Below are 27,326 nucleotides of genomic sequence, written 5' to 3'. Positions count from 1 at the left end.
ATATAAAAAATAAATAAAAAGACAGCGAGAAAATATATTAGTATAAAAAATAATAATTGAAGAAATAAAAGAATAATTATCTGATTTTATTAAAAATGTACCTCCGCTTCGTGACCGTTGATCTTTTCACCTGACCAAATTAAATTCTCGAGGAAAATAATACAATTAAAAAATTTAAATTCTATTAAAAATTATTTAATTTTTATAATTTATTAAAAAAATTATAATTTGTTTTAGTTTTTTAAAAGAGTCAATCAAATTTTATTAGAATAATTAGGATTTTATCTTGATTTTTATGTTAATATAATTTTTAATTTCTTGAGAATGAGTAATTTTCCATTTTTCCTCTCATTTATTCATCTGTTGTCCAACATTAAAAAACAATTTACTTAAAAAAAAACAATTTCCCTCTAAGACATTTTTGGCAGATTAATAATAACAAAAGTATAAAGGTTAAATAAGGTAAATTTTATTTGTTTAAAAGAACAAGAAATCATTTAATTAAAGTAAGTATATTATATCATTAAAAATAAAAAGGCAGTGGATCCCCATTTATTAAACTGATTCTTTTTATTATCCTTTAAAAATCTTACCTTTTAGTTCACATCTTTTTTTTTAAAAAAAAAAAAAATCCTTTCTCAATCCTTCTCATTTCAATTCAATTCAATTCAAACCCTCTCTCCAACAAGTGATGGATGCCAAGTCCACAGGCAGATCCCGGAGACAAGTTTCCATCATACCAAGAGCAGGAGAAATCATCCCAGACGAAAGCGTCCTCCTCGAATCCTACATTCCGTCTTTTTGTTTGAAAAACCGAAAGGACCTTCTTTTTCTCAGCGTCTTCTATTCAAACATCTCCGGAATTAAGGGTATAATTTCTCACTATGGTGCTAATGTCAACTTCCGCAACAGCACTGGTAGCACCGCCTTGCACATGGCCGCAGCCATGGGTTCAGTTGACGTTGTTGACTGTCTGATAGACTTGGGGGCTATTGTCGACGCGGAGGACGTAGAAGGCAACACGGTGCGTCGCTCATTTTTCAATTACTAATGAATTTAATTAGATGCGAACCCTAAACCAAAACCCCAAAACCCCGAAATCTTTCTTTAACTGCTTTGTTCTTGTTTTGCAGTAATGGTTTTTAAAATGACATTTAGAAAACACGTTTGTTAAAGTGCGGTAAGAAGTGGAATCTGATTTTTTTTTTTCGTTTTCAAAATCAGTTTAAATAATTTTATCATTCGCAATTTAGAATCAATAAATTTTGTGTCCGTGTTCTATTCTCTATTTCACACTCATCTACATTTTCTTTTTAATATCTTTTGAGACCTGTATTGTATTTCTTTTAAAGAAACGGTAAAGTAAAGAAAAATCGTGGATTTCTAGTATATATAGAAATATATTGAGTTGACAGGTCTTGAGTAAAATGACATGACACACATTTTGATCTTATAATAATAGTTACTGATAAAGACTGACGATGACTTAAATTTATATCGTGGATTTCTAGTATATATATTATACATACAAATTTTTCAAAATAAATGTTGTATTGATTATAATTTTAATGAATGTTCTTTTTTGATAGTAAGTTATAAACATAATCGATATTGGCGCCAGTGATCAGACTAACAAAGGTAAGCATGTCCCTGACATATAGGTTACCTAACAAAGGTAAGCATGACTGCATGAGGGCAAACTGAAGATAATTTGCAAGGTCTGTGATTCTTCTACAAAAAAAAAAAAGTAAAAAAGAAAAAAAGATATTGTTGAGGCAAAATGAAATCTTTCCTCAACTGTGAAATGATCAAATATTGTAACAACAACTTTCCCCTGTTGTTTTTTCATAGCAAGAAATATTTTGCTTAAAAACTTATGTTTTTTTTCCCGTTTAGATTGTTTTTTTACCTTACAGATTAAGAGTTTGATTTACACATTTTGTAATACTCTTTGACTTGCTTGTGCTTCCATGCCTGCTTGTCAACCTCTTTGGCATTTTCTATGGTCAAAATAAAGATTTGTTGACATCATAGATTAGGCAAAATGACATTAATGTACTTAGCCCCCACAAGAGACATATATAACAAAACACACATCCTACATTATCAAATAGTAACCAGTATCATAACTCCAACATATGAATTATTTAAATGACATGGTAAATAAACTTGTACTCTGAAGACAGAATAGGAAATATAATATAAATATGGTTCAAATGGGCTCGAGTGATGAAGTAATTGCAAAGAGAAACAATACTCAGGTATCAAGCATCCTCAGAAGATGGCTGCTGGCAGAGGGTCTTTGTAATATTCATAAGGAAATTGATAATCTACAGATATCAGTAAACTTTTTGTTTTAGTTAATTGAAGTCAATATTCTCACTATTTCTCCTATTAGCCACTTGAAGTAGCATTGAGGTTCAAAAAAGATGAAGTAATCAAGCTTTTGATGAAGCATGGGGCAAAACCTCAGGTATATCATCTAAAAATCATTAATCTCTTTGGTAAGATGAGAATTGAGTTGTCACAATTTTTTTCTTCTTCTGCAAATTTATGACTTTATTTTTTTTTTGGTGCTATGTAGGTTGTTCCTATCCATGATGACATCGCTAACATGTTTTCTGAATGTGAAATTGATCCGAGTGAACTTCATTTTGGAAACAATGTTGACACATCTATGGTATATTTCAGCTCACACCTTCAACTATTGCAACAATTAGCCTTAAATAAAAAGCCACTTTGCTTTTTTTCTTCTCTTTTGTTGATATTGACTAGGTTGTTGTTTACAAGTACTCTCTTAGTTTTTGGCTTTAGAATGCTTTTTCTAATTAGCTATCCATGTAAATTGGAGTTGACTAATGAGATGCCACTATACAAAAGATAATAATTAATGCATAAAAAAAAGTATATTAGTCCTCAATCCAACTGCATTGTTCGCTACATAATTTCCTTTCACCATTTGACACTACTTGTTAGCCTATGTTACCCATACTTGTTTATTGTATAAGATATCAAACATAGATGTGGATCTTATAATGATGTACTAAGGTTAGTTATTCCCCATAATATTTTTTATCTATCATACCAGGAGATAATAATTTTGAGAAACTCATTGTTAGGCTAAGACAATCATATGCAAAAATGATTTAGTTAATTAGAATAAGCATTACCAATTTACCGCACGTAACTATGCCGGATCTGGTTCTGTTTGCTGGATGGGTAAAAGGAAATAGGCAAAAATTGAGAATGGATGAGAATAGGCAATTAATGATGGTGGTGCAACAAAACAACAAAAAATGAAGATGACAATAAATGAGCAGAGGATGCAGTGGAGGAAACAATGTGTGATGATAAGGAGAGAAGGAGATACAAAATCATAATGATGAAACTAATTATTCTAACTTGGATAGTGGTAGATTTCAATCAAAGAAAGATAGCAAGGATTTCGGTGGCTATGGTTGACAAAATATAAGAAGAGAAGAACAAAAAGGAAAGTTGAAGATAATTTTACTGCAAAAGAAGATAATAAATACTATGCTTAGAAATATCTACTTGGTAGTAGAAATAGAAAAAAAAAGGACATATAATTGGTGACATAAAAGAAGATAGAATAGAGTAGAATAAATAATTGATAAGGAAGATAGATATCATCGATATTATTGGAAAATAGGATATGTGGGAGACATTAGTTTTCCTGGCGAACAAGCGACTTTGAGGTGTAGTAGACAAGATTCTTGTGGAGGCATTGACGTCCGTGATCTATGGCTTAGAGAAACAAGAATTAACTCTAGTACCATGTCTTAAATTGGAAAAATTAACTCTCAAATTAATGAGGCAACTAATACATAGGATCCTAACACTTTTATATATTGATGACACTAATTCTTCCTAATAAAATTTTCTGATAAAAGTAAACAAATTTATCGAAAAACTAAATTAACTCTTTCGAAAATTAATAAAGATAGCTAAGCTATTATATTTTTCCTACACTTTCGAGAAATTTAATAAGAATTTGTTTAATATTTCAACATTTACTAATACCCAATTGGTTTTGTGCATTGAATGTGTTCATTATTTTGTGTCATCCTAATTAAAATTTACCGTTTAAATTTTTATGATTCAAATTAAAAGATACACCCAAGACATCTACGGATAAATATTTTTTGACTAATTGAAAGTTGGACTTAAATTGACATAAACAGAAATTTGAAACGTGAATAAACGTAGGTACTGAATATGAATGCATATTGATTTCTCTCTCTTCTCTTTTATGGTGTTTCATTTCCTTGTGATACTACAACAACAACCAAGTCTTATCCCACTAGTGGGTCTGCTCAAATTAAAGGATGTTCTCTTGGCTGGTTTTGGATAATATTGACCTAGACTAACCTACTCGTAATCTGAATTAAGTGCAACAAAAACTATGTTGGCATTGTCGACGTAGTGACATTTATTGGTTGGGCTGGGGGCCACAACAAGATGGTTCAGCTGTGCCTCCAATTGATTTGAAACCTTGTGCATAACCTTGTACCTTTTGTGTAAGTTTTGCTACAAGTCATTTATGTTGCATAATATGCTATGAATATCTATTACTTTATTCAGACTTGACCAATGCATAATATGCTACAACTGATATTCCCTGCATCTAATATCAGTTCAATTGAGATGGATGTTCGTTGATGTGTAGAGAATATATTTGCTATTACCAAAATGAAACTTACTATTTGTTTGGACTAGAAAATTTCAAATTTTTATGTTGGAAACTATCTGCTAAATTCTATTGGTCCATAAACTCCATATTTTTCATTATTTTAACATGTACCTAACAATGTCTTTCCTCTTCATTTACCAATATTTTCTTCTAGGAAATGAGTGTACAAGCAGAATGGCTCAAACTTCCTGTCACTGTTAAAAATTTCGGTGTAGACTCAACAGCCAAAGCGGATAAACTGTGGGTTATTCTTCTGTTTGTAGATATTTTGATATACGAATGCACTTTCACTTTCTAGACTCATTACATTTGTGCTTTGGTTAGTTTTTTCAATCCAGATTTAGTTGCACTTAACTGTTAGAAACACTTTAGAAAAGAAAAACTGAAAATTTGGTCATTGCTCAAGTCATAGTATCTTCAATCCAAATCCATTCACACTTTTTCATGGGGTTGTCACCATTGTTTTTGTAGTCTAAATCTTTCTGGTTTGTATATTGAATACATTAGCAGATTTTCTTAAAAGTTTGGACAGTCAATCTTCTCAAAAATGAAAGTCATTTTGTTTCTGATTTGGTCTCACATCTTTTGCAGAAGGGCGTTCAGAGATGAAGTTACCGTGCTTCAACAAATACGACATCCAAACATTGCTCTGTTCTTCGGTGTTGTTGCTCAAAGTCATCATTGCCCAATGATGATTGTCACTGAATATTTTCCCAAGGTTTTTTTCCCTAACAGTAAAATAAACTTCTTGAGGTTGTCCTTGTAACATTACCTATTTTTTCCATGCACTTATTTTCTTTTACTCTTCTATATGTCTACCTATATTGAAATAGCTTAACTTCCAGTCCTAATATTTTCTTAGAATGAATCTAATTCTAAGCTTGATTTGGAAAAGATTGTCTATGTGTGATACGACGTATTAGGGCCGGTCCATCTGGATGAGGTGGCGGTCCAAGTCAAGGATACGGGGCAGTCAAATTCCAATTGAGGTGGTAAGGGAATACAGGAAAGAAGTCGAGCGGCCCAAAGATCGCTTGGAATGGTCTCAAGCCGATCGATCTAGAGAACGGTCAGATATATAGCCATATCAATAGGCTAAGTTCCGCCTTGCTGTCCCAAGTGGATCAGGGGCCCGATCGGGCCAATGGCCGCCCGGGTGTACACCCGGCCCAGGTCACCAAAGTTTCTAGCAGTTGATGGGGTTAAGCCTCGAAGCCGATCAGACAATTAGTTCAGCTTACTACAGAATCGTTAGTATCCGATCAGAGATTCCAAGGACCGCTCGGTTACCTCTTAGATTCAAGACCTCCAATATTGAGTCGGGAGGCCGCTCGAGTATACAGTACAGTTCAATAGCAGACAAAACTACAGTATCCACCGAGCAGGCCTTAGGGCAAGTTAGAAGTCTAGAGTATCGATGTAGGGTTTCCACTATCAAGGCGACCGACCCTATAGCCGATTGAACAACTGGATCATAATCTATCACCAAGTAAATTTGCAGTATTAATCTGACTAGTCCCTAGGCTGGTCGGATGGCAAGTGCACAGCTCATTCTATAGGAGCAAGATTCACCATATCCGACCGACCGGTCTATACCCAGTCGGCAAACCAGAGGCATAGAACTTCCCAATAACAAACCACCGGGTTCTTAGACCGATCAAACTTGTTAAGCGCAGAGCTATCAGAGCCTATCTTACTAATCCAACGGGTGTGAAGGCCGGTTAGACCTTTCGAGGGTAACATTGTCAGAGAATCATAACTGTCCGTCAGAACGACAGCTATTTGTCAGAGAATATTTTGCTACTATAACAACTGTTAGTTATAGAACCTTCCTATACTAGGATGAGTCTCTACGGCATATTCTGACACCCGACATTCCTTGACACCTCATCGCGATATGGCTGTGAGGGATGCTATAAAAAAGGGGTCCTCTCCATTGACAAGGTACGCATACGCATCTGCCCACACCCACGCTTGATTCTTAGTACTGGCTATGATTCATCTTCTCCACCAGCTACCTGACTTGGGCGTCGGAGTGCCTAAACCAGTGACCCTTTCCATGGCCTGGTCGCTAACATTTTCCTTAGTTTTCTCTGTGATATGCATACCAGCATCTTGAAGTTTTCTTCTTGGAAGTCTTCTAGCAGTCAACTAGGAAGCCGCGTCGTCTGCCTAGTCATCATCTCCGATTTCAGACAGGATCAATGTGATTGTATGATCCAATGTTTGGCCTTAGATGTTGTTAATCAAATATTGCATTGTGAGTTGGAATTTTAGGACCCTGTGGGTATGTCAAGCCTTAGTTGGAGGATATTGTAAGTTTTTTTATTCATTCTTCATGGGTTGTTATGGACTGATGAAAGAGATTTACAATTTTAGGTGAGTGAACAGTATTGTCTTAAAAATATCCTACATATGGCATCTTTGCTGTCCCATAAGTCTATGTATTTAGGGGCCAAATTTTGTTTGCTTATGACCCATAAGTAGAATGAAGGAAAATCCACTCCTTAGCTTGTTGTACTCCAAGTTTTGTGCAAACTAATATTGACTTGATTAAAGTACATTTGATAAATGGACAAAACAATAAATATGTTCTAGGTATGCTTAGTTCAACATATAAACTTTCATTTATATGGCTGTAGATAACATGCATTGCTATATGCCAGCTTTTTTTTTGATCCATATGCAAAATATTTCCTTTCAAAATATAAATTGCTTAGCATAATTAATTTGTTTGTAAAATACTCAATACAGGTTTTGTTATTTATAGATTTCTTAGGTTGTTTTGTTTTTAATTTCCCTTGGGTTATCAGTATATTTCATATATCAGTTTGTTTAAATTAAAGAGCTCTTTCTCCCTTCTGATCGTATTATTTAGCCTGATTTTTGTTTGCATTCCATCTTCTGCCAAATCTGTTTGATAATATCATTTTTGGATCTGTTTGGCAACATCCACTGATCCTTGTGGAAGACAATGCCTACTGTTTTTTTATTGAAACCTTTATCTTAGCAATTGGAACTTGCTGCTAAGGAAGGCAGTCAAGAGTTTAGTCCAACATATGATGTTCTAGGTTTAGAGATTGTCAGTTCTATATTTGCTATGTGATAGTAGTCAAACTAAAAAGGCTGGCTTTTCTTTTTCACAATTAAACAAATATTGCTCTTCTATGTGAAGAATTTGGTCGATGCCGTTCATTAGAATGGTTGTTAGGATGTTAAAAACCTAGCATGTTTAAAAAAAAAAAATCGGTTTGCTTCATTTAATTTAATATTCATTTCAGATTATTCACTTTTCCTCCATCTGCAGGGAAATTTTCGGGATTATCTCAGAGAAAATAAATCTCGGAAGCCACTATTAGCAGTTCAATTTGCACTTGATATTTCAAGGTCCATTCACTTTTTTTATGTTTATTATCCTTCATTCCGCATAGACTGTTTAGTGATGTCAATAAAGCATGCATGTTCCTCATGATACATCCTTCATCTTACTGAACTTATTTAGTTTTTTTCCTTTTACATTGAGTGTAACCTAGGCTTTCTTGAAAAACTTTCTTAGAGGGATGAACTACTTACATGAGCACAAATCTGAAGCTATAATCCATCGTAATCTTGAACCAGCGTAAGTTTGCATATATTTTCATAATTTTTCGCTGTCAAACTTGTAAACTTATCTATATTTCATTGTAATGTTTCAGAAATATTTTAATGGATGATGCTGAGAATTTGAAAGTTGCAAACTTCAGTGCCAGTAAGCTATTAAAAGAGTCAGAAAGCCTAAAAGAGAGACGCCCATATTCAACTCTAGGCATCAATTGTAAGTGCTGAAATGTTTCGTTATGTTTCTTAATTTCATTTTTAATGTGCTAATCACAGTTTGTGTGCAAAGGAAAAGTATGATCATGCCAACCTGGATCATGAATAATATAAGTTGCATTAGTTATGCAACACCTATTCTCAGTTTTATGTGCAAAAGAAAAGTACAGCTGGCAACATGGCCATGAATAATAAGTTGCATTAGCTATGCAATACCCATTCACAATTGATATGCTCCATCTATTAGATTATGTTCTTCCTACAAACCTATTGCCCATGCTTTCAAGTGATGATCAGTTATCAAGGTCAAAATATATTGTTCTAATTGCCAAGCAACATGAGCAAATGTTGTGAGATCCTTGTTTACACAGTATCAGTAATACTTTACCAATACTAGTTAGAACCAATTAAGATAAGAAGATTCTCTTCTTATGATTTGTTCTTTGATTTTGTCTACCAATCCTTCAATACTATCTATTAATCATGGGAAGAAATAAATGCTAACAAGACAAAGGAGGGGAAGAGGAGATGCACTAATAGAGCACCAACGGTAGCAAAGAGGAGTAATGAGAGTGATATAAACTGAGATGTGCAAAAGGTGTAGTCATTAGTAGATGCTTTTATATTCTTGTAACTTGTAGTTTTTTTAAACTTGCTATAAGTTTATATTTGGAGGGAAACAAACTCCGTGGAAGGAGATTATAGAATTAAAACTCATTTGAGTTGATTTAAAATACTTTGAATTGTGTCAATGCATGTTGAGTACCAGCATAGTACCAAAACCATGCGTTCCTATTGGAGATCAAACTTCTGGCTCAGAAATGGTATTTTATACTTTTTTAGGACAAGGCATGTGGAATAAATAATAAGTCTTGTTGGTTCACAATCATTAAAGTACAACTTTGTTGCGTCATTTTACTCTTAAAGTTTTAGTTTATAGCTTTATTAGATTTTGTGGCTGACCACATGCAGGCAGGTATATGGCACCAGAACTGTTTTGCAATGAGGACTACAATACAAAAGTTGATGTCTTCTCATTTTCTTTGGTACTACAGGAGGTAAATACTTTTTTTTATTTTTTTAATTTTAATTTGCTTGAAAGTGAATATGCCACTCTTGGATATATGACTTTGCGAGCAAGTAATAGGTAAATTGTCTTAAAAGTAAAGTGGTTCAGGGTCCAAATTTCTATTTTGATTATCTCTTGTACTCTTGTTATAAAACCTAATTTATTGCCAATTTTTTGGGATCTAATGATCATAGAACCTATAAAACAGACCATATTTCATTGTTCATTCAATCTACCAATTATTCAATTCTTGTTCTTTAATTTTTTTTCCCATCAGATTGTCGATAGAGGCACATAACCATGTGTTGCGTCAAATGATATCAGAGCCACACTTGTGTTTTTGCATGATGGTGGGGGACCAAAGCATAGAAAGGAATGATATTCATTAAAAGTGGCGTATGCCCTTATCACAAGATTCACCGGTTTAGAAACAGATTCTTTATTACAATGTGAGAGATTGTAGGAGCTCTATCTATCCTTCCATCATCTACACTATCCATCTACTTATCTTGCCACATCTCCACTTTCAATATTGTTGCACTACCGACACCACAACTATCATCCTACTGCAGTTGGGTTGCACTAATCAATTACCTATTGATCATTGTTATGAGATAAAAAAACACCTGATAGAATGTCAATTTCAAGATTTAACTAAGAAACAATTGCTTAATAACCTATCTTTTTTAGGAATTATTTGGCATTCCATCAATCTTGTTATTGAATGTAAAAGAATAGATGTAGTCAATAGATAATTTGATGCCTAAAGGAGAACGACATTGTTAGAAAAAGTGCTAACCTTTCAAGGTTCAACATTTATAATCCCCCAAAAGAATAAGACGAAATGCGTTATCTAAATGGTTGCTCTTACCCTTTGGACTCTCTCGATGTTCACTTTAAGCATTTATAATTTATTCTTAAGAAACTTCAATAGGAAAGGTGTATTTTAATGTCAAGAAATTTTTATTTTCACAACTCCAAATGCTCTTCCTCAAGCAATTACTTTAAGCCAAGATATTTTCACAGATCATTACAAAAGTAATGTATTTCAGGATTATGTTGAACTTTATTAAGGAAGCTCAAGGCTTCTAAGTTCTTGTTACTTAATAAGCATTTTATTATAAAGTAGTACCATCACAACTTCGGTAGTAACCTGTCTTATAAAGCTAGTTCCATTTGATGGAGTCTGTTTCTAGCCCTCTATCTATATATATACTCAAACTATTTGAGGTATGGCTATTTGAGACTATGGTCTATGGACTAACTCACCGGTTAGTTTTATCTCTATGATCTTTTTCAAATTTCACTAACATGTTTTTTTCAATATCATTGGCCGTTTCTAGATGATTGAAGGTTGTCCTCCTTTTCCTAGTAAACAAGATTTGGAAGTTGCACAGACTTATGCTGAAAATCTGAGACCGCCTTTCAGAGCATCAACATATGCTTATGGATTAAGAGAGTGAGTCTTCCTTATTATTTTGTAGTTCAATTAGTATATTTGCTTTTTCTTAAATTGTGAACTTTATGATTCAAATTTACTAATGCTGATAACATTTGATTAGATTTTGACTGTAAAATCATTGACATGCCATTTAATACATTAGCTTTTTTGAATGATGACTGAAGTTATTCCTTTGTAGAAATTTTTTTTCTTACTGTCTTGTGCTAAAAAAAAATTTGTGATTTGGAGGGTTTTGGTAAAGATGCATTAATGTCAACTACTATTGGTGTTCCTTTATTTCTCTTTTTCTTCCATCGAGATTTTTGGGAAAATATGCTCTTGAATTGCCCAATTGCAACAGCTAATGTTTGCATGTAATGTGTTAGCTTTGCATCTATTGTTTTCCTCAAGGCTGGTAACATTTATTGGTTAAAAGCAAAAAAAAGGTTATATTCTCTTTTCGGTTAGTCTAATTTATGAATTATCTGATATCTTCATGATTAGGTACTTTATCCAATAAAACTGAAAAATGAGAGACATGATTCTCTTAGAATAACTGCAGAAGTAACAATCAGGTAATTTCATGGCAGTGTTTAGAACATGCTAACGGGTATGCTAGAGACATTGTTTTAACAACTAAGCTACTAGTATGTTTGGCAGCATGCCATTTCGCTTGGGCTGAATTTGTTTCATTTAAATCAATAAATGGTCATTTTAGACATGATTTAGCTATAATTCAGGGAAAATTTGTAAGCTTACTATGTTACTATGGAGGTAATGAAGAAAATTAGCAAGAATCATGGGTATGATGTAGGTTTAAGTTGTGTATGGGCATTCAAGAGGGATGCCATTTCTAAGTTCCATGCATTCCTTCAGAATATGTTAACTAGCCTTATTTTGCCTTTCTCATTATCATTCTCATCTTCATCGAGTTTGTGTCATTCCATTTTCATGAACCCTATACTGAGGCAAATCATGCAAAAATTTTAGTCCCATCAAACTTAGGTAGTTGGCTAGATGGAATGTACTCTATGGTTGTAAAGTTTTCATAAAAAGATACAATATTCTATCATTTGGTAAAGACAATTGAGGTTCAAAAATAGAATATTCTTGAATTGTGAAAAAAAAATTATTTAATGAGCCACAATTGGGAAGGATATCAAAATTGGTATTTTCATTTGAGGAAATAGAAAGCTCAAGGTCTGATTGGAATACATTAACGAAGCAGGTAAGTGAAAGCTGCAGGCATGTACTAGGAGCAATGCAGGAAAAGAAATTTTTGGTATAACAAATATTGCACATTCTTATCTTAGTTACAGCTTCATAGCTACTTGTCAATGTGTAAATGTGATTGTTTCTTTCATTCTAAAGCATTCAATTCCAAAAACTTCACCCCATCTGTGGTTTCCTTCTCTGGGTAAGCAGCTAGGAAGTATTGAGGAGTGTCTACAACAACAATTCAATTTTTATCCCACTAAGTGGGGGTTATATGCATCATCCTACGTCATTGGACTCAATCTCCTACTATATCTTTATATATATTTAAATTAATTTTATTATATTTTATCATTGCTAACCAAGTCTTCTTTAGTCCCTTCATCCTCAATTAACATGTGTATTTGTCATAGTTTCACATCGCTTAACTAGGATATTTATTAGTCGTTTAAGTACATGCACATACCATCTTAAACTCTCAATAGGTGTAACCATAACTTTCTTTCTAATATTCTCATTTCTTATCTATTGATTCTCGTATGTCTGCACATTCACTTTGACATTTTTATCTTTGTGACTCTCATCTTCTACTCTTATGCTCGTTTCATAACATAACATTAAGCTCCATAAGGAGTGATTTTTGTAAATAGAAACAAATTTTCTGCAAATAGGAACAAATTGTGTATTTCATGAGAGGAGGTGCTTCCATTCAAGTGAAATTGTCTCCTCTGCTTATGTACATCAAGTGCCTAATGAGTTGAGTTATGATAAATTCCCATAAGATGTAGAAAACTCCTTGACAATGGAGAGTAATAGTTGAGCAGTGTCACTCTCACCCAAAGGTCAGCAAACATCATACCTTGATGGCCTGTGTACCTGGGCGTAGCACAGACGGTGGGCGCATGGTATCTCTGGCGTAATGGTCAGGGGTCGATTCTCAGGAACTGACGACCTGGGGTTTACCCCGCCATGCGCCTATGGCCTGTGTACCTGTATGAACCTCCCTCCATATCCGTGGGGCCGGCACTAGGGGGTCGCTAAGGTAGCGGATCTACCTTTTTTTTTTAGAGGTGTTTGTATCCCCATTGTTGATGACACTGTGAAGCCATTTGCAGATCAAAGATGGCTCTGAAATCTGAATGACATAAAGCTAGTTAGTCTACATGTCTTTTTAAAGAGAGAAACATATGGAAGGAAGCTGTGGTGAAGTCAAGATGGAGACTAGATTGTTTTAGATGTATTAAAGATATAAATATAAATATTGATCATTTTCTTAAGAGCTCAAACTAGGATAGGTTTTTAACTAATCAGTGGTATTAAAACAAGGTTTTAGGTTCAAATCCTGCCTATGAAAATACTATGTCATTACTTTGTGTTAGGTTTGGAAAACTATACCTCAACACATAAAAGGGAGAATATTAAGTATATAGATATAAAGTTTGTTCCTTTTCTTAACAATTTAAGCTTTTGGAGCTAGTCAACTTCAGCAAGATGTGGCTGTCTTTGTTGAATATTTCAGTTGTTAGTTATTGTCATTCTACGTAAGTTTTTTGATTGTCGGTTGCATCTCTTGTTTGTGCCGTGCATTTGTAAGTGTGCGCAAAGACAGATGTAAAAAGGTGACCTTTCTGTAATACATATTGAAATCGGTTGCTTTTTATCACAAGGGTTGGTTAGGTAACATATATGATCTTTACCTTTAGGTTAATTGAGCATTGTTGGATGAGAAATCCAGCTGATAGACCGACATTTGGAGAGATTATTCAGCGTTTGACAGATATTGGAGATAAAATTGTTCTCAACAGCCCACAAAAGAAGGCAAGTTTCTTAATTGTCTACTTAGCCTATCTAAGTTTATGTTCTTTTAATACACTGACACATTTCAAATTTTCTGTTTATTTTGCCACTTGTTGTGCAAAGTTGAAACTAAAAATATGTTATATTTTCTCTGCTCTCTGTATTTTTGGTACTAATTATGTTGTTTCCTAAATATTTGGTCTTTTTCTATTTAGTGTGGGCATAAAGGTTGAAAGCATTAGTCTTCTCCAATGCATAAACCTATACATGTATTCTGTATTACATATAATTAAACAAAAGTATTGCTTTGCAAATAACAAATTTGGTTGACCATTTTAGTTTTATCATCAATATATTTTTCTTTTGCTTGGCAAATCTAACTGTAGTCTTTCTGTCTTTTCCCTTACCAGGCGGGACGACTATTTAACTAAAATTCATAAGAAAGCTCAAGAGATTCATCCAATGGATTGTTCAAGCGATTCAAATTCATCTCATCATTAGTTCGTTTTGATATTACTGCTGCTTTGATGTGAATACCTTAAAAAGTCTCTAATTTTCATTAATATCTCCTCTACATGATAATAATAATAATAAAATCTATTGAAATTTTAGAAACATTTTGTGCCAGATGGTTGGCTTCTTAGGCATGTAAATTTTCAAATAAATTAAATATACTAAACACAGCTGGATGATTTTGTAAAAATATAAATCTATGCACACTTTGATCGTTTATAATTTCGAGATGTCAAAATTAATTGTAATGAGTTTTCATAGGTTTCGAGAATCAATTATTATAATATTTTAAAAATAAAAAAATATTTTGTTCTACATAAATATGTACTAATTTAGAATTTAAGAAATTAACCTGATTAAAATCTAAAACTCATTAGCAAATTAAAAATAACCAAAAGCAAAATTTTAAAGGAAAAAAATGTAAATTTTATTTCTGTAAAATAAGTCATTTAATTAAAATGAATAAATTCTTTTTTAAAAAAATAAGAGCCATTTAAGGTGAATGATCGCCATAATTTGTTAGATAGATTCTGCATCTTCATTTCAAGCCCCTAAATTTATTGAGTTGGATGGTCACTTGGTCAGCTAAATAAATTGTAAGTCGTCTGATAATTTGGACACTTGTGAGGATAAAAGTGTCTTTATCAGTTCATTTTAGTTAACACACTCCAAATAAATTATAGATGGTTATTAGTCTTGAGCAATTGAATAATGCATGAGGAGAATAGACACTTAGCTACTAGTCGATATTTGACCTCTAGATTTCATGATGATAACCACAATGTGCTAGCCAACTGCCCATCTTGAGGGATAATAATTTGGACACTTATTTCTAGGGATGACAATCGGTAAGATTACATATCCTCCGTACTCATCCTTATTTATTATATCCATCTTCATACTAATACTAATTCCCATACTAATTGGGTATTTAACTTTCATATACATACCCATCGGAGAATCAAATATTCATATTCTATCCATCATCTTATTACTATCTACCATTCTTTTTTCGACAATTTACCAAAGTACGCACGTGGAAATCTAAATTTACCAAAAGGCGTACACTACTTTGGTATTTACCAAAGAGCGCACTTTTTTAAATGCATTTCCTATTTTACCCTCCTGATAATTTGACTTTTTCTACTGTTTTTCTTTTATTCACTATATTTCTCTCTTCTCTCTCTTCTCTGTCGGCAGAAGATAGGAATAACATTAGTCAATTTTTAATCACATTTTAATATATTTGAAGAAGCCAAAATAAATAATGGACACCATATTTGGACTCCTTACAATTTTAGAAATTCACAGGAACTGAAATAGGTGCAATCGGAGCTTTCTAGGTCGATCAGTGAGTTTTGGTCAAAACCCACTTATGGACCTAGAGAGCTCCGATTGTACTCATTTCAGTTTCTATGGATTTCTAAAACAGCAAGGAGTTCAAATATGGTGTCCATTATTTATTTTGGCTTTTTATAGATGTTAACAAGTAAAATCAAAGAATCGGCATAAAAGCCCACGTTGGGCCTGATATGAACTCCTTGCAATTTTAGAAATCCATAGAAACTGAAATGGGTGCAATCGGAGCTCTCTAGGTCCATCAGTGGGTTTTGACCGAAACCCACTGATCGACCTAGAAAGCTCCGATTGCACCCATTTCAGTTCCTGTGGATTTCTAAAATTGCAAGGAGTCCAAATATGGTGTCCATTATTTATTTTGGCTTCTTCAAATGTATTAAAATGTAATTAAAAATTGACTAATGTTATTCCTATCTTCTGCCGATAGAGAAGAGAGAGAAATATAGTGAAGAAAAGAAAAACAGTAGAAAAAGTCAAATTATCAGGAGGGTAAAATAGGAAATGCATTTAAAAAAGTGTGCTCTTTGGTAAATACCAAAGTAGTGTACGCATTTTGGTAAATTTAGATTTCCACGTGCGCCCTTTGGTAAATTGTCATTTTTTTTATAAAAACAAATTATTTAAATATACTTGTCTGCTCTCCCCCGTCTCGCGCTCTTTCGATCGGGTGAATATTTTTTGTGGAAAAGAAGATGAGATACGTATTGGTGACCGGATAAAGAGGCAAACTAAGGCAGTGCTTGATTTGAATCATTTTCATTTTTATTTTCTAGAAAACTACTACGGGTGCGTTTGGTGCGCGCATTTTTCATTTTTATTTTCTAAAAAACGCGCGTTTTCTGAAAAATGGTGTTTGGTTTGCGTTTTTCGTGCCTATTTTCTAAAAAAATAGATAACGTTTTCTAGAAAAACAGAAAATGACAAAAAGTCATTTTCTATTTTCTAGAAAATACATATTTTTCAGAAAATGAAAATAAAAAATATGCGTACCAAACACACCCCCTACATTTTTTTCAGATTTTTAAAAATGACTTTATGTCATTTTCCATTCCATTTAAAATACTCTCACTTTCACTTTCTAGAGAATAAAAGTAGAAAATATAAACCAAATACTATCTGAGTTTTTTTTTCTAATAAAAAAGAGGCTTTATATATATGGGTATGAGTATGGGTAGGATTACTATATTCGTCTCCATATTCATACCTCAAAATATCCATGATTATTAAAATTGGATTTAAAACTTTCCTCAATATTTTTCTCCATTCAAATTGGATTTGATATTAGATTAGGGAGAAATTACCATCCACGTCTGGTTTAGATACCCGAAATTGGAGTTCGGTTTAAAATTTCGTCTATTTTAAATCGCTGATAAATGCAATATGTGTTTCTCAAAATGTTATAGAACATAATAAATGCAATAAAAATGACGACTGCACGGATTATCTTATTAATCTGTGACGCTAAAATTTTAATATTCCAATGCTTTTTTCTCTAATTTAAAATAAGCATACAAGGATAATTTAAAAAATAATCTCCAATGATCACTAGCTTTTTAAAATTACTTTCACAATTTTGTTACTTAAAATTCCCTAAAATGTTTCCTTTATTGTCAAAATATCCCCTATCCATTAACTCAATTTGTCTCTTATCCATTAAGAATAAAAGCAATATTAAATTGCCCTAAATGAAAATCTTAAAAGGGAAGAGGTATGCTAAATATTAATAAGACATTGCAAAGCATTTTGAAATAGTAGTAAATATTGGGGTAATTTAAAAAAAAATACCCATATAACTAAATTAAATTTCTTAATGGAATATTTATATTATCTCAATTTTCAATATTTTTTTCAAATTTCTTTTTTGTCTAAAAATTGAAAACATAAACATTACAATTTGTTTTTCCAAAATGCAACAGCAAAATACAAAAATTTTCATTATATAAAATTTATATAGTATAATGAACTTGAAGAAGATCTATTCATAACATAATGATTAATAATTTCTACAGTTCAAGTAAATTAGTTAAGGTATTAGAGATTTTTGTTTGATGGTAAAAAAGATTGACTATTGTACATTATCTTTTGAAATGAATATACTATTTTACTGAATGTGTATTCAATCTCATAGCATATTCGCATATTAGAGAAGAAAAAATTTAGCATGACAAGTTATGTATTATTCGATGTTTGTATGCATCTGTCATAACAACAAATCACACATCATGAGTACGTACATGTAAAATATAATGTAGCGTCCTTTACTCTCTACATGAAAACATTTTGATATATTTTCTTAATGAAACTATGCAATGTAAGACTAGCGATCAAAATCAAAGAGACCGACTAAATCGGTCACTAAATTCTTTTAGTGATGGAATCTGCCATTGTAAACGGTAGATTTTCTTGTAAACCTAATCTGCAACGCTACTTAGAGATTGGAACAAAAATTAAAATAAAATTTGATTCTAATATAGAAATTATGAAATTGCAACTTGCAAGCTTAATGGTAGTGAAACATAGCTAAGTGCACGTATGCATCCATAATATTGACAACACGGTCACAAAGGCCATACTTCATCCCTGTGATCGATATCAAATAATTTCTTCTCTACAAAGGCTGACATTGTAGTCTCTCCTTTATTACTCTGTCTAGCATTAGGAATCAGGCCATAGTGTTATGTAGAATTGATTTCCATTTGGTTATTTATTATTGGCCATCTTGTCGAAAGTAACTTTAAATCTTCGTCGACTTCTAATACAGAACAAAGCTATATAGGGGTCGCCTGGGATGAAGACTGTATCATCAGTGTGAGGAGAAGTTGCTTATGCTTGGCCGAGCCGGAGGAGGTAGAAGCCATGGAGGAAGAAGCCGCAAACGATGGTGTGAGGGATGCCCTTCTCCCTCATGGTTTGCCTCAGTACACTACTGGAAATAAGGTTTTTAAGGACAGATATAAACACTTTTATAGTATGCCCGACTTCTTTGTCTTTGCTTTTGGTGATAGGAAGGCCACCAGCTGCACGTAGATAGTGCCCTAAGGCAGATCGGACAAGGAGGGAGTCCGATCTAAGGACTTGGGGCACTGGGCTCTTGGACAGCAGGAGTCGACGTCTCCACTCGTTCGGTAGAGCGCACCCCTGAAATAGCAGAGCACGAGGATGGCTCTGCTCGGAGCCTCTTGCGCATAGCAAGTGGCTGATCTGAGGAAGCTGATCCCGAATCCCCCTCGACGGGGATGATCGGGCGTCGTTCGGAAGGTTGGGAGCCCCCAGCCACTCCCCCACTTGCTAAAAGGGGAGCCGCCTCGCTCTCTTGCGGCTCTTCTTGTGAGCTGACCGACCGTAGGCCTCGGCTCTCCAGTTCTTCAATAGTGGCCGCATTGATCACGGCGTCCTTGAACTTCGCCTTATTGGCCAGACGCGCACGCAACATGACTTCGACTGCACGAAAGGAGTAAAAATCAGTTAGAATCAAAAGAAGGAGCAGAGTGGTCGCATACCTAGGCTGGTCAGCAAGCGGGTGTGGATCGGACTCAGACCGAAGATATATAAGACACCCTCCAACAGCAATTTGTGGATGTTATACTTCTGACCGGTCATTCCCGCTCGGCCTCCATCAAACCTAGACTCCATGGTTGTGTACCATAGTCCAGGGACAGGAGCTAGCGACTGAGAAGAACTTGTCATTGCAAAATCCAGAAAATGTGAAAAGAAAGCTGCGGGAATGTCGCTGGAACAGAAAGAAATGCCAAAGAAAAAAAAGGAGATCGAAGGCAAACATGATTAGGAGAAGGCTTACGGGAGAAAGGTCGCCGGAGAAGGAGCACGAAGGTTTGCCGAAGGAGCACGAAAGATCGCCGAAGGACGAAGGAAGCAAGAGCTTGAGCGCCAGGGAATTCGCACGCGAAGTGTGCAAAGGAAGCGGCACAGCGGGCTTATAAGCCTCGGGCTCGGCCGACTGGAGACGTCCGATCTAGGTTGTAGAAATCTAGGTGAAGATCTCACCGTTGAATTCAAAATCGCCAAACATCACATCACGCCTATTACATCAGGCGTGCGGCGGCAGCGAGCTTAACACGTGGCACACCACCATGGGTCGGCAATTAATGCAGGCGTGGGAACATGTTTGGCCTTAATGAGAGGGGATTTGCACGATTCCAATTAAAGCAATTCGTATTCCTTTTGGGAGCTGGTGCTGCTGACAAGCGGCGTACGTGGTCAGACAGAAGATCGTATGGCGGAAACTTCCACTATCACTTCAGAGATATACTTGGCCCGTTAATGTACTGTGTCAAAGACACTTTACTGACACATCTTTTTAGGGAAAGTTTTGAGATGTGTGCCCACCTTGGAAAGCGTACACGCGCGCTACCGAAGCTCTATATAAAGGGGGGTCTCAGCATCGGCGGAGGTATGCTTTACACACGATTGCTACTGTTTTGCTACTGTTGCATTGCTTCTTGCTTCTTCTTGCTTCGTCAGAGAGTGACTTGAGCGTTGGAGGGTCATCGCCGGGGACCCCTTTATTGGCTCGACACTGACGCTGCTTGTGTTGCAAGCGGGAGCAAAGTCCATCAAAGGTCAGCAGGAGCGCGACATCCCCAACATCCATTTCATCGACTTTCGGACATGATCATATAATTTTTATTTATTATTCAAAAGTGACCATAAATAATAATGTCTGCACTAATTTATTCTCCTCCATTCATCCTAATAAATATCTTTTAAAAAAATGAAAGCATAACTAAAATGATATAATTTTGTTTTTTCCACTTGATTGTATTAGTGAGAAATAATTATAGTTGAAAAGGTCAATTCATATTTGATCAAACCTATCTCTTTTTCATTTCATCTTTCATTTCATCAACCAATTCATTTGTGTTATCCATTCTAACTATTTGAGTTTTGTGTATGTGCGCTGATCCTATTCGAAAGTGGATAAGTAGAAAATTGGGAGGTGGCGGCTACACTGATCGAGTGTGGGCTACGCTCTATTTTACAAAATAAACAGCGTCAGTGTCGAGTTAAGGAAGGGGTCTTCGGTGTTGGCCCTCCGATGCTCAAGTCAGTCATCGAAATATGGAGAAAAACGAAGCAAAAGTAGCAACGGTAGAACTCAAGAGTAATGTCTACCTCCGTCGGTGATGGACCCCTTATATAAAGTTCTGATGGACAGTGTACACGCTTCTCGAGGTATGGACACACTCTCCCATGCGTCCCATGAAAATACCTTGTCAGGAAAGTACCATTGACATCATACCTTAACAGGGCATGCATATCCCTTAAGCGACAGTAGAAGGTTCGGTCGTACGATCCGCCTGTTGCCTATGCCTTGTGTCAGCGGCACAATCTCCCAAAAGGATGTCGAGAGGTAGCGCGGTAGTCCCGTTGCTGGGCCGAGTGGGGTGGACGCTTGGCCGGGACTTCTACTCCGTGACCATGTCCCGTTGTTTGGCCGAACGAGATAGCCGCTCGACCAGGACCCCTCCGCTCTATCGACCTAGTGGCTCCCTTGTGGAGCACATGCCTTCACCCGTGGCTCCCTTGTGCAGCACATGCCTTCACCTGTTCGGACAAGTTACTCGATGTCCTGCTACTCTGTATCGAGCGTCGGCTGTCTTGCGCCTCATCTCGAGCCAAGTGGGGTCGGCTCGGACCCATCTCCTGTCGGTCGGGGCCTAAAAGCTCGACCGGCCACTTCCATTGCCCTTCATTCGGTCCTTTGACACCTGAGCATTGACCTTCTTGACTTTAACTTCCATCCTGACAGCTGACCCATGCTAAAAATGCATCTCTCGATTGCCACATCATGTGCCTATACCTCACTTATTGTGCAAGTACACACACCTTTTCTCCGAAACAACAAGATTAATCAGTTTAATATCCATCTTTCTAAGTTCACCAAAATTGCGTAGTTTATCTAACCAAATATAGCTCACGTCCAGACGAACAACTTTTTGAACTGAAGCATTTGTCTCACTCAATCCCCGAAAGTTGCACACCATCATCTGCTGGTGCATGCACTTTGATTATATCCATCCAATCTCGTCTAAACCATCCAACATGTATAACCCGCGAACGTTTGGAGTTAGCTCAATTCATATATATGCTTGTTTTGTCCGTCCAACCCACTTAATTCATCCATTCAACCCAACTCGACAATATATACAATATTTACTATTGCTACGTACCTGCTCTCATCTGTTGCAAGACCTAATTATTATTGCACCCATTGCACCATTGTGACAAAAGATGAATACGTGCACCCATTGCACGATTACCTCTGGGCAAAATGGAATGTATAGTTGAAAGCACGCATGCACTTTGACAGAAATCGAAACCGGATCTAAGAACGTTAGCCAGCCGTTTGAAAGATTTCTACAAGCGCTTCTTAATTTATTCGACGGTCGATGAAAAACTTTTGTGGGACTATCAATCGTAAAAAGCATATTCCATTTCTGTCAAAGTGCATGCGCGCTTCGTAAATTATACAGAACAAGACTACACAGTAAATCAAATCACTTATTACTATCCATATGAATGACATCTGGAGTGAGTCCAGTCCAGTCAGGCTAGCTAGTTCCTCTATATAAACGACCTACCTAGCTACCTGTTGGCATGAAGCAAAAAAAATTAAGACGTACGGCAATGGGTGAAAGAGAAGAAAAGAGTAAGATTTTAATAATTGGAGGAACGGGACGCGTTGGAAGTCTTATCGTCGCGTGCGAGCTAGCATCAAAGCAAGCCACCCCACCTTCCTCCTCGTGCGGCCATCCACCATCGTTCTTGATTCATGGAAGTCTAAGCTCGTTAACTCTTTCAAGAGGGAAGGCGCCACCATTCTCTACGTATGTAATTGGCTTAAGTATTTGGTCTTTATATATATTTTTGGTTTGAAGGATTATAAATTAACTAGTAAAGTAGTGTTGAAATTGAAGGGGGATTTAGGCGACTATGATAGTTTGAAAAGAGCTATCAAGCAAGTGGACGTGGTCATCTCTGCAGTAGGGCATGAAGGTCGATCAGAAGTTAAGGGCCAGTTGATGCTCCTTGATGCCATCCAACAAGCTGGAAACGTTATAATACAGTACTTTTGTATATATATAAGTGATCCTAATTAATTAACGAAAATGACTAATCTTTCGACAGAGATTCTACCCATCAGAGTTTGGCAACGATTTGGAACAAGTCCGACTTGTGGAACCAGCCAAGTCGATGCTCGCTCATAAACTAGTGCTGAGGCAAGCCATGAGGGAGAAGGGCATCCCTCACACCATCGTCTGCAACTTCTTCTTCCATGGCTTCTACCTCCCCCGGCTCGGCCAAGCAGAAGCAACTTCGGCTCACACTGATGGTAAGGTATTCATCTCAGGCGATGGCAACACCAAAGGTACATGAAACACGATTTCAAGATCCGTGCGTATATTAATTATATATATTGATAGAGCTATATTATATATTAGTTTGCTTGTTTATGTTTACATGCTTGGTCGATCAGCCATCTTCGTGAACGAAGTTGATGTTGCAAAATACACCATCAGATCTGTGGACGATCCAGTGACTCTAAACAAAGTATTGTACGTGAGGCCTCATGTGTGTGTGTGTGTGAGAGAGAGAGAGAAGAGATCAAGATATAATTTCTTTATTGATCTTAATTATCTAAACGAGAAAAATAAAAACATGGTGCGTACGTGCAGATTCTCCATTCCCACTGAATTTTCAACTGGCTATAGCTCACTCGGCTTTCATCAACGGAGACCAGACTAACCTTGAGATTGATCCAGTTGTTGGAGTGGAGGCATCTGTTCTTTATGCGGATCTCAAGTATATTACAGTCGATGAATTCTTGAGCAACCTTGTCTAGCTAGCTAATTAACCAACTCGATCTAGACATAATGTGAAATTCAGCGCTTGTTGTATTTTTAATTTGGCTAAATAAATTATGAGTATTTTTAATCCTGTCATGCATTTAACATCTGTGCTCCTGATAAACCTCCTTTCATCGATGTGACGCCATCGCATGGGTAACTTGGATGCTAGAAGCAAAGAACTAATGAACGTGCGCATCCAATGCACAAAACTCGCTTTGGTTTTAGTAATTAAGGTATGATGGTTCATTAAGATGCAGTTTGTTATAATTTTGTGATTTGTTGTTCTAAATTTTGATTCAAATGATTTAATAGTTGATATTGGTTTATATTATGCAAACAAATGGAATGACTAAAATTTCATTCGAGTAGAACACTTTCAAGTGTAAAAAGCATATCGAGTGTTGGCATATTAACGAAATACTATTATTTTAGTTGAAAACGAAAACAATGGCAATATTAATTAGATCTGAACATAGTGATAATTGATAAACAATATGTGCTTTTTCGCTAAATTACAGAGTGTTCTCCTTGAAATATGAGGATGTGTAAAGCCTACAACAATGACAAGTTGCCTTTAAGTGTCAAAAGTGAATCCGATCGAGTCAACCAAAAAATATAGGATTAGTTAGAGTTGGGTTCAGGTTGAGGGTTTTTAGATTATGTTAGGATTTGGTTGGATTCGGGTTGACATGAATTTAGAGTTTAGGGTTTTTTTATGTTAAATCTAATTTTATTTGAAAAAATAATGTATTTTAGTAGAAAATTATTATGATAATGATGAAGTATTAAGATAAAAATAAAAATTTATAGAAAAATAATAATAATAATAATAATAATAAATGCCTTTTTTTTAATATGATTGATTGGATTGTTTGGGTTGATCGGGTTATTTGAGTTTGGGTTTAGGGTTTTTAGTATATATGGGTTTAATATTTTTCCTTATGAATCTTGTTTATCTCACGCATAATTGTGATAATGTTTATTTAAATTAACTAAATCATATTTTCAAATGATTCTCTTAGTCTAACAATAAATTTCTCAAAATTATTTCTATACATGGACGATGTTTATCTCTTCATAATATAGTTAAAAATATTGTGAGGATTAATTAACCCTAGCAAGATATTATGCAACAAACTATTTTAAAAGGAAGTCATGTATCCAATGCATGTAGTTGGATTTAGTATTAAATTGGTTTGGTGTACCGAATTTTGCATATGATATATAAGAAAATTATACGATATCATATTAAAAATTCAATATTATATTTCGGTATACTAAATTTTTGATATGGTATAAATTTCATTCCATTCATCCCATTTATAAATTCTGAAGTATTAAATCATATTAAAAAATTATAATAAGCACAATAGTCTTAAATATTTTTTTTTAAACTCATTACTCATTAAATTTTAAATGATGGTGGTTCTTTTTATTAAAACAAATTTCATCATAATTCAAAATCCAACACCACTATAATTTATGTTTAATTTTTAAACCCTAATTAAAAAATAATAATTTATAAGAGAATTTATTCAGTATTTCAGTATATACTGAGATATAAAAAATAATCAATCTTATACCAATATCGATACTGAAAAATTCGGTACAATATAATACTATATCAAAATTTTTGGCATGAAACTATGAATAATGTATATCGCTATCGTACGTGTGATATATCAAAATTTTTTATATTTTTACTACTCTTAGTTGGGTTAAGGATTAATATGTTTTTTGATTCAATAATTATTATTTTTTGTATAGTAACATCTTACTAATCAACACCAATGTACATGAATAATTAAATAAAAGCATTCTAAAGTTACTAAAATAAATATAACAAACAAAATAGAGAAGATGGGACAACCAAATTAAAATCAATAAAAAAACAATATGAATTTTAATTTATGGCCAATAGTTTGCAAATGTGAGTTGAAATATATATACCTTAACATATTTAAAATAAAGTTGATCCATGAGTTCAAGAAACATGCCAACAATGTCATGGATAAAAACATCCCACATAACATAAAAAAAAAATTAAATCCATAAGTATGCAAAAGTTTATTGATACTTTAATGATATACATGTCTTTTTGCACCATTTTTCAGCAAAAGTTTGACTACTTTATCTTTCTTTTTTTTTACTTCAATGCTTTTGCAATAGGCTGATAGAACAAGTGAGAATATTAGCTTCAATAAAACAAAATTTTTATTAATATTCATAGATTATAAATTTTAAATATTAAACACTGTCATCATAATATAGTAAAAAAATAAGACAACAAGAATGATTTTACCATATGGCCTTCTCTATTTATGGTGTCAACAATGGCTCCTAGTTCTATAAGAACTTCAACCATCTCCACAAAACCAATACATACAACCAAGTGGACGATGGTACCACCACCGACATGATTCTCGTGGTTTACATCCGCACTATATTATGAAAACTAAGATCAAAATTTCATATGGATTAGGATAGTGTTTAAAAAAGGAAGAAAATCATTTGGACTCCTAACTAATGAAGGAATATTGAACTAACTGTTATTCAGTTGTCTATTGTTGAATAAAATTTTGTGATAGTTTTAGCATCATTGATCCCTCCATTGTTTAAAGAGGATTCCGTAATGCCTGATTCGATGATGGTGATGTTGATTTCTCCGCTAAGAGAGGATTCTGTAATGCTGAGTTTGGTGATGGTGAAAGATTATGCTGCCGATGCCTCCACCAAGAGAGATTCCACAATGCCGAGTTCGGTGAACGTTTCGAGTGGATCGACCTCTCGTACTAATCATTGCCAATGGATCAACCTCCCATAATCAAAAATTTTTGATTGTTTAATTAAATTGTTTTATTGTTTGTCCCTAAACTATTACATAATGAATCTATATAAAACCATACAATAATAACAAATTAATATAAAAATTATTAAGAAATCTAATAACATACTCAAAGGATAAATCTAACTTATTTAAATTAATAACAAATCTAATAACATATTTTAAAGGATAATATTTTAAAGGGATTATTTCACTACAAAAGAACACTAATTTAGGGACAAAATTTTGGAACAAAAATAATTCGTCCCAAAATTGGGATAAATTTAGCGACAAAAATAAATATCAACCCAAATTTCCAACGAAATTTGCAACAAAAATATTTCGTTTCAAGTTGGCAACAGAAAAATATTTCGTTGCTAAATTCGTCCCCAAATTTGGGACGAATAACAGATTCGTCCCAAATTTAGGGACTAATAACAGATTCGTCCCAAATTTAGGGACGAATCCTGGATTCGTCCCCAAATTTAGGGTCGAATCCTGGATTCGTCCCCAAATTTAGGGACGAATCCTAGATTCGTCCCCAAATCTGGGACGAATCCTGGATTCGACCCTAAATTAAAAATATTAAAAAAAAAAAAAGGAAAAAACACAGAGGGTTTATATATTGACCTAGAAATATCAGAATTTTATGAAATAAATTTATATGGATTCATATTATTGTTCTGATCATAAATATATCATCATCCATAATT

The 27,326-nt window shown here is 34.6% G+C and overlaps 2 protein-coding genes across 2 annotated transcripts; both read left to right on the top strand.

The window, feature by feature from the left end:
• The first annotated feature begins 668 nt into the window (after window positions 1–668).
• Window positions 669–18,945, top strand: LOC122022745 (integrin-linked protein kinase 1-like). The gene is made up of 12 exons (XM_042580877.1): window positions 669–1,024; window positions 2,399–2,473; window positions 2,585–2,680; window positions 4,866–4,951; window positions 5,303–5,429; window positions 8,019–8,098; window positions 8,268–8,330; window positions 8,407–8,525; window positions 9,497–9,582; window positions 10,937–11,052; window positions 13,953–14,071; window positions 18,680–18,945. Exons 1-12 carry the CDS (start codon window positions 692–694, stop codon window positions 18,943–18,945), a joined length of 1,566 nt encoding a protein of 521 aa, XP_042436811.1. The 5' UTR covers window positions 669–691.
• A 3,621-nt stretch (window positions 18,946–22,566) lies between these two features.
• LOC122022669 (phenylcoumaran benzylic ether reductase Pyrc5-like) lies at window positions 22,567–26,613 on the top strand. The gene is made up of 6 exons (XM_042580759.1): window positions 22,567–22,770; window positions 22,857–22,994; window positions 23,068–23,308; window positions 23,417–23,511; window positions 25,959–25,971; window positions 26,378–26,613. Exons 1-6 carry the CDS (start codon window positions 22,567–22,569, stop codon window positions 26,611–26,613), a joined length of 927 nt encoding a protein of 308 aa, XP_042436693.1.
• The last annotated feature ends 713 nt before the right edge of the window (window positions 26,614–27,326 follow it).

Source organism: Zingiber officinale, chromosome 1B, assembly GCF_018446385.1.
Source record: "Zingiber officinale cultivar Zhangliang chromosome 1B, Zo_v1.1, whole genome shotgun sequence".
Lineage (NCBI taxonomy): Eukaryota > Viridiplantae > Streptophyta > Magnoliopsida > Zingiberales > Zingiberaceae > Zingiber > Zingiber officinale.
Note: the sequence above shows the minus strand (reverse complement) of the source record. Positions and strands in the feature narration are given on the sequence as shown.

Excerpts from the sequence above, each read along its gene's own strand:
- LOC122022745 (XM_042580877.1), top strand. The coding sequence starts at position 692 with ATGGATGCCAAGTCCACAGGCAGATCCCGGAGACAAGTTTCCATCATA. Across the intron at positions 2,681-4,865 it reads ACAATGTTGACACATCTATG|GAAATGAGTGTACAAGCAGA; the intron begins GTATATTTCAGC and ends ATTTTCTTCTAG. Across the intron at positions 5,430-8,018 it reads TCACTGAATATTTTCCCAAG|GGAAATTTTCGGGATTATCT; the intron begins GTTTTTTTCCCT and ends CTCCATCTGCAG.
- LOC122022669 (XM_042580759.1), top strand. The coding sequence starts at position 22,567 with ATGGGTGAAAGAGAAGAAAAGAGTAAGATTTTAATAATTGGAGGAACG. Across the intron at positions 22,771-22,856 it reads CGCCACCATTCTCTACGTAT|GGGGATTTAGGCGACTATGA; the intron begins GTAATTGGCTTA and ends TTGAAATTGAAG. Across the intron at positions 22,995-23,067 it reads CCATCCAACAAGCTGGAAAC|AGATTCTACCCATCAGAGTT; the intron begins GTTATAATACAG and ends ATCTTTCGACAG.